Raw genomic sequence first — 11,518 nt, forward strand, 5'->3', positions numbered from 1 at the left:
TATCCACAGATAGGTTTACTATGTTAGTTTCACATAACTTACATAACTTCAGTCTTGTTGCAGTTGAAATAAAGGGAATTTTGAGTCATCCAGGTTTTTGTCAGAGATGCAATTAGAGAGTGCAGAGACAGTCACCTCTGTGCCACGTTTAGCATGGACATAGATTTGATCATTAGCACAAAACATGATCATTCGGACCATGAATTATATATTTTATTATGTTTTTTTTACGTTCCCAATGAATGGAAATAATCCGTTCGTGTTTTTCTTACTTCTTTGGTACAGAGGGAATAATAGAAAGTTAAATTAACTAGAAAACTGAGTTTCCGCAGACAAATATGAGGAAAACACCGATATCAATTTACCCGGTACCTGTCACTTAGATTTAATATGTCTAAACTACTGAGTCCTGTCGGGTCTATCAGAGGAAAAAAGTTGAATGTTCAGTCAGTTAAATCCCTCAGGCAGCTGTGTTCAATAAGAAGCAATCAACAGAGCACAATTGTCTAGAGTTGATTTCTGTCATCCTGTGAGATATGCTTTTCAGCTGGTATCCATTATGCATCAAAATCTAGCAACAGATCTTCTGAAATAGAACAAAGTGTCAGGAATGATAAAGGACAGAGGCTGCAGAAAAAACAGAAATTCTTGGCTGAAAGATCTTGCGCTGTACTTTATTCAGGACAGTGGCCAATGCAGACATTATCTGTCATTCTAATTGGAGTTAGAAAACTCAAATTGAAAAACATCGGCCTCCGCTGTAATACCTAGTTTCTCTTGAGTGGTCGAACAAGCTAGAGTATCCAAAATACTATAAAAAAAGGGAAGTGAGATACAGCACAGGCTCCTAACAAGTCATAGATGGCATTTTGTTTTGCTTGCGCTTTGCTGTTACTTTATTTTTAAAAATCCATCTAATCCAACTGCTGAAAAGACCGTTTTTGTCCTATTGTTTGTTTGGCTCATTAAAGCTCATGAAAAACTGGCGATGCAGCCAGAAATTCAATTTCATGAGCTTGGGTGAAAACCTTAAACTACATTTGGTTGCCTTACTGATTTTTTTTTTGTGGAGAGAGGTACAACTAGATGAGACTGTGCTGGTGCAAAAACTGGGAGAGGAGTGTGGTCTGAAGTTTTTCTCACCTTCAGAACACGTTTAATTAGCCTCATTTTCACCTTTTTTGTGGCAGCTCACCACATGTTGTGGAAAAAAAATATTTTTGAAATATTTAATGGGCTGTTAGTGCCAAGAATAAAAGAACATAGCCTTTTTCCATATCGTCTTAAGATCTTGGAAGCAGAGTTCGGCAATTGGAAATTACATACAGTATAAAGACTTAAGAAAGTAGGCAAAACAATCAGACCAAGTGTTTCATATGACCAATCCATTTTTTAACAACAAATAAATAGGCCAGGTCACTACCTTCTTATCACCATTTTAAGTTTTAAAGTTAATCAGTATTGCAATCTGGTAGAAATGACTTTTGTAAGGAGAGTATTAGCTTACAGGGAAAAATTTATCAATAGAGACAATTGTCTGAATTAACTTTAGACTATGTCTTTATTCTTAAACATCAGTCATACAACCCTGGTCCTGAGGCAGATGGAACTTCTTTGATCTATTATTTCCTCATTATTAATTTATACATCATCTCATGGCAGATATTTCAAAGTTCAGTGCATTTTTTTTCGGTCTCCAATTATTAATTGACTCCAGCAACTGACACGTGAATTATTTTTCTCTAAGAAAGTCACATTAACCTTGATCTTTTTTCAGAAAACTTCACGAGATGTGTGTTGGTCTCTGTTTAATCAGGAAATAATTGTAGTGATACATAGGCAAGCATCAACTACATTTCTGTAGCAGATCTATATTTTCAATGGAATTATTGTATGTTATTAAAATTATTTTTCCTTCCTCAGTGAAGGTGGAAATTCTTTAACAAAAACATTAATAAAGAGATAAGATACAGTGTTAAGTGCCAACTGTAAATAATCACACCATTTTTTGATATGATCACATATGTTGGAAAGAATAATTTAACAACATGCTTAAATACGTGAATCTAACATTGCAGAATACAGTACCTCCCAAAATAGTTTCACAGAACCAGGCAGCTTGAACTGTTCACTGTGTGGGAGAATGAATGAACCTGTTAAGAAATGTAAGGTTATTAATTTGATATGGATATGAAAAAGTGTATTATGTATTATTAAAGCAGGGAACATATATTCTTAAAGCTTTCAGAACTACGTACAATGTACAACGTGCAAGTCTATTAATATGCATCAGTTCAAGTTACACTGTTCGCACGATGGGACATCCAAATGAGATCCCGTGTCTGCACATTTAAAAACATTATTTATTTAGTAAAAAAATTTAATACAAAAAAATTCTATAACCGTATTTAATTAGGGTGGGTATATTAATAAGGGTGGGCATGGGAAGAAAATGAATTATAGTTATTAACTGCAAAATATAACATGAATATCAATTATCAGTGTGCCGAAGAGCTTTCAAACTGATTATATGAAAATGAACAGTCTAGGAGTTGGTAACCACCATTAATTAAAAGCACAGCTTTATGCAAAGCAGAACATCTGGTGTGCGATTACCGCAGTCCAGGCTCTTTCTGCAAGTACAATCCTCCTGCAGGTGTTAATGGCGAGGCAGAAGGCACGTTCTCAGGCCACTTGAGTATTATATGGGGAAATGATAAGGAAGAGAGACCCACTCACCATTGTTTCTGAGAATTGCCTGCATGCATTCCATCTGTTGTGCATCAATCTAGAGAGAGAAAACAAAACAGCATATGTTGGTGTTTGAATAAGTAAGGGTACGTACTGCAAGCTTTCATCTTTCCGTCTTTGATGAACCAACGACGGCGATGGTGTTTTTTTTTGTTCTTTTCCTAAATACCAGATACAGTACATTTGCAATGCCTCGGGTGTCAGCCAAACATTCCAGAAGCAGAGTCATGTCCTGTATCACTCCAACTAGACTAAAACTCAGCTGAAGACCCTGCCAAGTCAAAGTGTTGTAAATGCCCGTTTAATATTTTCTCTTACAGTTTCACTGGCTGATATATCTCTGTCTTTTATCTAGACAGGTGTCATATATTATTAAACTGGTCAGTCCCAGAAGTTATTTATGAGGACAATAATATATTACTTTGACTTAAGCCCTGTGCTGGTTAGAGTTAGTATTTCATTTCACACCAATGGGTGCATTTCATTTTTATACACGTGTGACTTAAAGAGCTGCATATACAATAAGATTTTTTTTTTAATCCAGTATAAAGCCAGTAAAATCTGTACAATCAATAAGCATCCACCTATCCCTTTTCTAAGTGTTGTATCTAGTACAATCAATAACCCTGTTAAAGTTATTCTTTATTCATGTGCTATTTCAGCGAAACACATACAGTATGTGACAAAAAGTGAATACACGTTACTTCAGGTCAAAGAAAGTTTAGTGAGCAGCTTATAACCACTGAACTCACTTCCCCATCAAGGTGAAAGGCTTTCAGAATGATGTGTGACTGCAAATCACTCCAGTGCTGACACCAGTGGAGTCTCAGCAATTCTGGAAGCAGACCATCCATGCATCTAGAAACAATTAAATCCATAAATGTACAATAAGTGTGATTTGAACAGTAAGACATACTTATAACATCAATGGTTGCCAGGACACATTGGGACGGGAAGATCTGCTACAGTATTTCTTGAATATGCAGAAAAGAACAGAAATCCTCTCTAAAAACTCTAAGGCATAAGGAAAATAAATTAAGCAGTTGACCGATTACCTTTTTAAATGCTAAAAACAAATTACCCATTTTTCTTTATCTCGATGAGGATGTACAGGTTACAACTGAGGCAGTGTTGTCTTAACATTGATGTGTACAAATGCATTTTAATTCCTGCTAATTTAATTTCGGATTTAGTCACAGTTTTAAGATTGATGTGAAATTATTTTCTCGTGTGCAGACAACAGAGTCTCCAGAAAAGGTGTGGGTTCTGAATATTGAAGAGGTGTGGGTTTCAAAGATCAGTTAATACTGTAAAGAAAGAATCAGTGTATTTTAATAAGATTAACTAAAATGGAGTGCAGGCTGTGCATTGATAGCATGTGATTAAGCATATGTTTGATTAAGCTTATGTGGAAATTTGGCATCTGCTCATCTGTCCTCAGGGGAATTTAAGTCAACATCCTTCAGTGTGTGTGATTCTGAAGTCACTTTATGACAGAAAATAACATCTGGATCACAATGCTTCATTGGTTCTGGCAGATCAGTGTACAGTAAACTGGAACTGAAGGAGCAAAAAATGAAACCTTTTTTTATAAAATAATTACAGCCATTGACAACCTGGGATGATGCATTTTTGTCCTTAGCCTCTCATTCAGCAAGAGACTCCCGAGTGTCTAAAAACACTGATGTGAGTTTTATTTGGAATTGCTATTTTAATCAATTCAGCTCGATGTTAGATCACAGGGGAGAGATGACCCTCCAAAGCCAGCACCCCAGGTAAGAGCTGCCTGCCAACACTCCCATAATTTAGAAACAGCATCAGCTTGATGGGCAAACAATTGGTCTCTGAAACACTGCAGGTTCATCAAAGCACAATGCCTGCTGCATGGATACCTTGAACTACTGAAAACCACTTGACCTCAGTGGCATACAACTGCTTGTGCACTGCCATGGAAAAAAAAATCAGTTACAGTCAACTAATGGCAAAACCCAAAGTGCAGCCTGACGTTTTTGGACTACAGTGTCCAGTCTGCAGGACCATGTAGTTTTAAATATTTTGAAATGAACTATTTACCCTGTTTCCATGTTCACATGACCTAGGAGCTGCCGTGAGTCCAGAGCCTGAGTGAATATTGTGCGCAGGTCAACACGATATCCCAGCTCCCTGAAGACCTGGAGGCTCGTCTGAAGGGATTCACTCTTTCCACAGCCCGTCTGCCCTACTATGGCAATCTAAAACAAAGAACATTCAATGACAAGATCGCTCTCCATTTTCCTGAGTTTCTCACATGTTTAAATTTCCCATTTTTGTCTTACCTGCCCTGATCTGGCAAGTTCACCAGACTTCCAACATATATTAAGCAAAGGGGATGTATTACTTTTAAGACATTACCTCAGACCTTTTAGAAAAGTATTACTTTAAAAATACACATTGGTGCTGCTGACAAGTCAATGGGTTTTAATTACGATTTTAATTGTATTTGCGTATTGTGCAACAGAAAAAATAGTATACAGTACCCATTATTTACTGTATATACATACAGTAGATAATAGTTCATCTTTAATAATTCCTTACACATTTGTGTTTTTCTGGACACTCCACTCAAAGCACTTTACAGGTAATGGGGATCCCCTCCACCACCAGTAGTGTGCAGCCCCACCTGGATGATGCCCTGGCAGCCATAGTGCACCAGTACGCTCACCACACACCAGCTATCAGTGTGGAGGTGAACAGAGTGATGAAACCAATTCATAGGTGAGGATTGTTTTGAGGCCATGATTGGTAAAGGCCAGGGAGAAATCTGGCCAGGATACCAGGGTAACACCTCTACTCTTTCTGAAAAATCTCATAGGACCATGAGGAGCCAAGAACTCTGTTTTATGTCTCATCCAAGGCATGGCGCCTTTTTTTATAGTATAGTGTCGCCATCATTATAATTGGGCATTAGGATGCGTACAGACTGCAGATTGAGCACCCACTACTGGTCCCACTAACACCTCTTCCAGCAGAAACCTTAGCTTTCCCCATCCAGGTACTGGCCAGGTTCACACCTGCATAGCTTCAGTGGGCTGTCAGTTGTGAGTTGCAGGGTGATACACAGTAACTGCTGGCTAAATGTCTTCTAGTTGGAAAAGGTGTCATTTAAAAAGCTCAGAGTTGGTTTAGTAAGACCCTCAATGACCTGTAGATGCTAGCAAATGCTTCAGTTCAATTCAATTGACCTGATGAGGGTAACTCACAGTCTGGTAACTAGGGATAAGATGAGTCAGTTGCTGGACTACAGAGGTGAAGCCTTCAGAAGCAGACAGCTGCCGGAGTTTGATTGCCTTTGCAATCACCTCCTTCTCATCAGTAGTCTGAGCTACTTTTACACTGCAGAGCTCAGGGTCGGCAGAGGTCTCCTCTGAACTGCTTAATGACAGAGATGCTTCACAAACAGCTGAAAAATATGGAACAGACAGTTTAGAATATGACATAAAACACAAGGTAAACACTACAGAAAAATTCATTAAGCAATTCCTTATTACCACAGCTATATATATAGTATATTATATATTGTTAATTATACAATTATATATTATAATTTTTGTAGGTTTAATTATTTCTTTGCTTAACAGACATCCTTGTCCACGGCAACCTAACACGTCAGTTTACAAATAGACAGCAGTAGGTGTGAACGAGGGTTTTGAATCAGATGTGTGAGTCAAGAAAGGGCCAGTGGAGAGGCTGATGTAACGGAGCAGCATGAGACAAGCAGGGAAGAGAGAGGGCAAGGTGAGCCGCAGACTTCTGGATGAGTCAGAACGTGCGGATGTTAGATAGCGTCTAGGACTAGGCAGGAGAGCACCAGGGCTTCGACCACAGGCTGTGGTGGGTAGAAAGCAGCTGGCAAGGAGAGGGCAGGTTCTGCGAATGTTGCTCAAGAAGAGGGAACAGGAACTTGCCAGAGGAGAAATGTGTTGGGAATAGGAGAAGGAGGGGTAGCGTACGATCTTGCTGAACGGTGCTGGCATATAAAATTCCCAAGCCTCACAGGTTTGTTAGAACTGTGTATACATTTACATACACTAATGTAAGCAAACAAATGTGAAACCAGCACTCATGGATATCAAAGTGGGTTTTTTTGTTTAAAAAGAAGAGCATCACTCGGGTTTAATTTACCTCCGTCATCCCTTGGACTGCCACAGGGCACAGGCAGTGATCCAGGCTGCCACAGAGTTCTCATCAGTGAACACATCAGGGTCAGCCCAGTACCGGTCAGCCTGGGGATCACACTGCGATGCAACGCCATGACCAAGGCCCTGTCTTCCAATGCATCGATACCTTCACCTGAACACACAGAGGATGCCAGAAGAGGAAACCTCATTTGCTTTTCTGCCTCAAAGAAATACAGACTCTTCCGAAAACGGAGATGCAAGATGACAAGTCAATATGGTAAAACAACAATGTAAGCCCACTTTGTAGAAGCATTTCCAGCAAATTCTAATTAAAAACTATGGGCCACCAGGCATCCCCTGCCTTCTCTGAAGAGAAGATACAGACAGCAAATTTAATTTTACCTGTGGATTAGGAGATGTTAAAAAATGTTTTTCATCTACGCTGAAAGGTTGAAGCTGTCTAATTTAAATGCTGCTCATAAAACACCGCGGCACACGCCTTGATCACTCAGAAATTGGGACAATTTGGAAATGTCAGACTCTAGTTAGCAATTCAAATGACCTAAGTGGTAATTATGCCCTTTTCATGTTTCCAGCATGTTCCACTGCATCAAAGCTGACACTAGCACCCAGTATTTTAATATCAGGCCGTGGAAATAAAGGTTTGAAACGATATGAAAATGTAGCTGTAAGAGATTAATAAGGGCTCTCTGTAGAGGACAGAAAGCATTTTTTCAGGCAGTCTATAATTTATAAAAACGCTTGTGTGATTGCAACTCTGCTTGAGGGAGAGCTGAATTATATTATCACTCTCAGGCCCATAATCAATTCTGTCAGTAACAGACGTGGTGAGAGGAAAGAAAAGAACAGGCAATTGTTATAAAGCCCTTTGGAATAATATTGGAGGGTTCTATCTGTTTTCCGTCCCCCTGTTGGATTATTCTCGAAGCAACAGCTCTTAGACTGCACTTGTGAAACTGGCGGCTTTATTACCCAGAGTTATACAGCTAAAAGTTTAACCTTCTTCTACAGACCATTTAACTCAACGTGTCTTTTAGACAGGGTCGCTCTGCTGTCACATTCCTCTGCTTTTGCTGACTGAGCTCGAGCGTTGCGGTTTGAGTCAATCTGGGCTATTTCAATTATTCTAATTCCACGTGGAAACCAATTTCAATTCGTTGAGATCTAAGATCATGAAACGTAGGGTAACTGGAAGGTGTAAAGACGCACTTCACTACACTTACAGTTTTGGTTCCTGTAATTCGAACACCACACTTTGATTCTCAATGCTGCATTACCGTTGATAAACCTTCACACACTGTCCAATTCTACCATGAAAACACACCATGTAATCGGAGTACTAAAGTATATTGAACTCCCACAGCTTTCTTTAAATGTATTCACACACTAAGATGAAATGTACTTTAAATGTAATGGGTCAGCAACCAGTGCTTATATTCTATTAAAAAGAATTTGAAAATGGAGAAACACATTACTTTAGTTCACTTTTCATAGGGCTTCATGACCACATATAAACTCAGGGTGTTTTTTTCCTGTCTTGTTAAAAGTTATACATACCTGCAGTGCTTTCTTGTTGTTCCCCGATCTGAAGTGAACATAAAAGTACACCTGCTTTAGAGATCAGATGTCTCAGGCTTGACAGTGTCCAGGGAAAACCATGTGCTGCAAAGCCACAGAAAAATCAGATGTCACACCAGGGAATTAATTATAATGATCTCAATATGAGGAAGAAGCAGGGGGATATCAAACAGGACGATGAAGGTCAGAGGAAGATTAAGTAGATGCATATTACCAAACAGAAGTGTCAACCTTGAAAGAACAACACAACTGTGAGCCAGAGAGCAGAGATCTCATCTTCTTTGCCTTTTAATATATATAGACTGTCATTATTGTAGACACAAACCCTTATCTGTAGCCTGCTTAACAGTTCCTATTGACATGCTGTTTGTTGAGGCCTTTGAGAAAAAGGGATAAAAGGATGCACATTCCACTCCATTAAGTAATGTGGTCATTCATATACAATTAGCACACATTTCGAAATCTTTCATGTCTTTTGTGAAGACTACAAAAATGACATTCTGTACAATAAAAGTGAATAGAAGTAGAGACAATGCACATTTCTACCATGCCATCACGTACTGCTAAAGCTCGAATTAAAGTATGAATTACAAGGAACAGCAAATAAAATCTGAAGACCTTGGTTTTGAATTATCTTCTTTTAAAAAATGTAGTTCCCATAGGTATTTTTTAGGCTTTTACAATAAACTGATCCCCCATATTAGATTCTCAAACATGCAAACAAATGTAAAGTAGCAAGCCAATCCTTATGAAAAATAAAAATCAATTTGCCTCAATCAGAAATCCTGCTGAGCTCATCACAGACATTCATACTGTGATTTGTTGTAATTAATCAACAGTGACTGAAAACATAAAATAAATCACAGTTGCTTGGTGACATTAAATTTATGCAAAAAGAGAGTATATATATTTCCTGGGTGCTTAGCAAAAGTTAAAATAATGATGAAGAGCATTTTAATAAACCCGCGAAGAACTGTTGGAATATTTTAGACTAACTTTATAATTCCATAAGAACACGATTAATTATGATTTCCAGAGACACCTCGTTAACCACAAAGCCACACAGCATATGCTCACCAGTCCCACAATGCTCACCAGTCCCACAATGCTTGGAAGAAGCTGCTGCAGTGGCCGAGACTGCCGAGAAGATCTCAAACAGCGCCAGGAGTTTCCTTCTCTGCAGTCTGGCCCCCCGAAAACCTGCACACCCCAAAGTAACAAATATGAAAACAAAGTGCCAAACATCATGAATGAAATCCAAAATCTTAATCATGGGACATGGGAAGGGGGTTGGACATTTTGCAATTTCCTTTTCATTAAATTACTCTCAGTTGACACAATGTACCAACAATTTACATGCTCCGCAACATAGATTTAAGAACGAGTAATAGGTTTATTCCAGGCTGAAAAGAGAAGGAAGATAACACAAGATGGGTTCACACCTGAAGGGGGCTCCACGGCCGAAACGTTGCGTTATCCTCCTTCTCTTTTCAGCCTGGAATAAACCTATTGCTTGTTCCTTTGCAGGCTAGGCATGCTGATGCAGCTACAGTACCCACGTGATAGATTTAAGAATATGTATATTATGCAGCGTGTGTTTTTATTTGTGTAAAACACAATAAAAATCAACGTTAAATATCTAATTTTGCTGTCTCACACTATTCTGTTTTTTGCTGTACTAGGTCTTGAATGCTACCTTCTGTAGGACTTGTCTGGACAAGGACAGTTTGTGAAATTTCTGTCATTTCAATCATAGACACTAAAGAGGACCCCACACTAAATCGTATTCATAACATTTTTGGAATAGACAAATAATTATGCTGTACTTAAAACTCACTGTGAACCCATCTATTGTTGTCAAATTCTGAATCACTGCCAATAGAGTTCATAAAACGTACCGCATGTTTTCATAAAAACATTTCACATTTAAAAGCCTGTGCACTGACAAAATCCTGGCAATAAAACACACACTGTGTGCAAGAAACAAAAATACTGCAATATAATTACAGGTTTATAATTAGTAATAGAGCCTTATTTTTTTATATAAAATAGTTTGCACTTTATTTTAAATATTTGATGAAACTTGCAAACATTAGAATTATTCTGACATGCCATTGTGATTTTGGCTGCCTGAATTAATTAAATGTGCTTTTGTTGAATCACTGTGCCCTCATGCACCTGACCGGTCAGTCTTTTAGCAAACAGCATGGCCAACCTAAGGGCAGTACTGGAATTAAACTTGCTGTTAATATTTGTGACTGGATGCCAATCTTACTTATTTTATGCACTTATTTTGTGTTTTATTATACCCCAAAGGGACACAGGAGTTACACATTACTTGCACAAGAGGCAATAACAAGGGCGGGTGTGTTACCTGCTGCTTTAAAGAGAGATTCGACGATGAGGTCTGTGCTGGATTTTGTTATACTGACAATTCGGAAACACTTGAGAAGTCTGTGGGGAATAGCAGCTGCTGGAGAGACACAGCCTGGCAACATTCCCTCTCCTCTTTGTTCTGCAGGATGGCTGCCACAGGAGAAACACAAACATTTTTTCTAATTGCACCGGTTGTGCAATATACTACGTTTTGATTTTCACCAAGTGTTTTTGAAATCCAGTCAAAAATGCTTAGCCAGATCAAATCTCCTGCAACACAGCGTTAACAGATGTCTAAAGAAGTCATGAGAGCTCAGTATTTTGTCCCCAAGGTGCCAAAGAATTTGGAATTTACAAATGCAAAAATGTATTTTAACTTTTCAAAAAAAGGTTTTGCTAGACTTAAAGGCATCCAGTAAATGTATATGCAGTAAATATAATTACCTTAATGAAGTTGCAAAGTAGCCACCTAATGAATTAAGCGGAATCTCCTGAAATTGAATGCTAACGAACCCTTTCAGGGCTTTCATGGCTTCGTGAATCTGGCCAAGCAAATGTGCTGCTTCAGAGAGGACAATGGGCCTCATCCTGTCGATCGAGTCGACGCACACTAAACATCCTAAATGCAAAGAAGG

At 38.6% G+C, this 11,518-nt stretch overlaps 1 protein-coding gene across 2 annotated transcripts in view; it reads right to left on the reverse strand.

Annotated features, from left to right (window-relative positions):
• The window catches only part of LOC148643537 (uncharacterized), a 97,049-nt gene extending 85,552 nt beyond the window's left edge, over positions 1-11,497 (reverse strand). The window contains exons 1-10 of one of the 2 annotated variants that reach the window (XM_088615848.1): positions 11,328-11,497; positions 10,882-11,033; positions 9,603-9,707; positions 8,487-8,591; positions 6,913-7,080; positions 5,991-6,190; positions 4,825-4,982; positions 3,504-3,609; positions 2,740-2,788; positions 2,089-2,153 (exon numbers count right to left, since the gene is read on the reverse strand). In XM_088615848.1, the coding sequence (XP_088471974.1) occupies positions 2,089-2,153; positions 2,740-2,788; positions 3,504-3,609; positions 4,825-4,982; positions 5,991-6,190; positions 6,913-7,080; positions 8,487-8,591; positions 9,603-9,707; positions 10,882-11,033; positions 11,328-11,470 (1,251 nt within the window). In that variant the 5' untranslated portion in view covers positions 11,471-11,497. Of the gene's footprint in view, positions 1-2,088; positions 2,154-2,739; positions 2,789-3,503; positions 3,610-4,824; positions 4,983-5,990; positions 6,191-6,912; positions 7,081-8,486; positions 8,592-9,584; positions 9,708-10,881; positions 11,034-11,327 lie in introns of both variants that reach the window. The other variant, XM_088615847.1, reaches the window with a different exon arrangement.
• Positions 11,498-11,518: the final 21 nt, after the last annotated feature.

This window comes from Lepisosteus platostomus, chromosome 22 (assembly GCF_059453375.1).
Source record: "Lepisosteus platostomus isolate fLepPlt1 chromosome 22, fLepPlt1.hap1, whole genome shotgun sequence".
Lineage (NCBI taxonomy): Eukaryota > Metazoa > Chordata > Actinopteri > Semionotiformes > Lepisosteidae > Lepisosteus > Lepisosteus platostomus.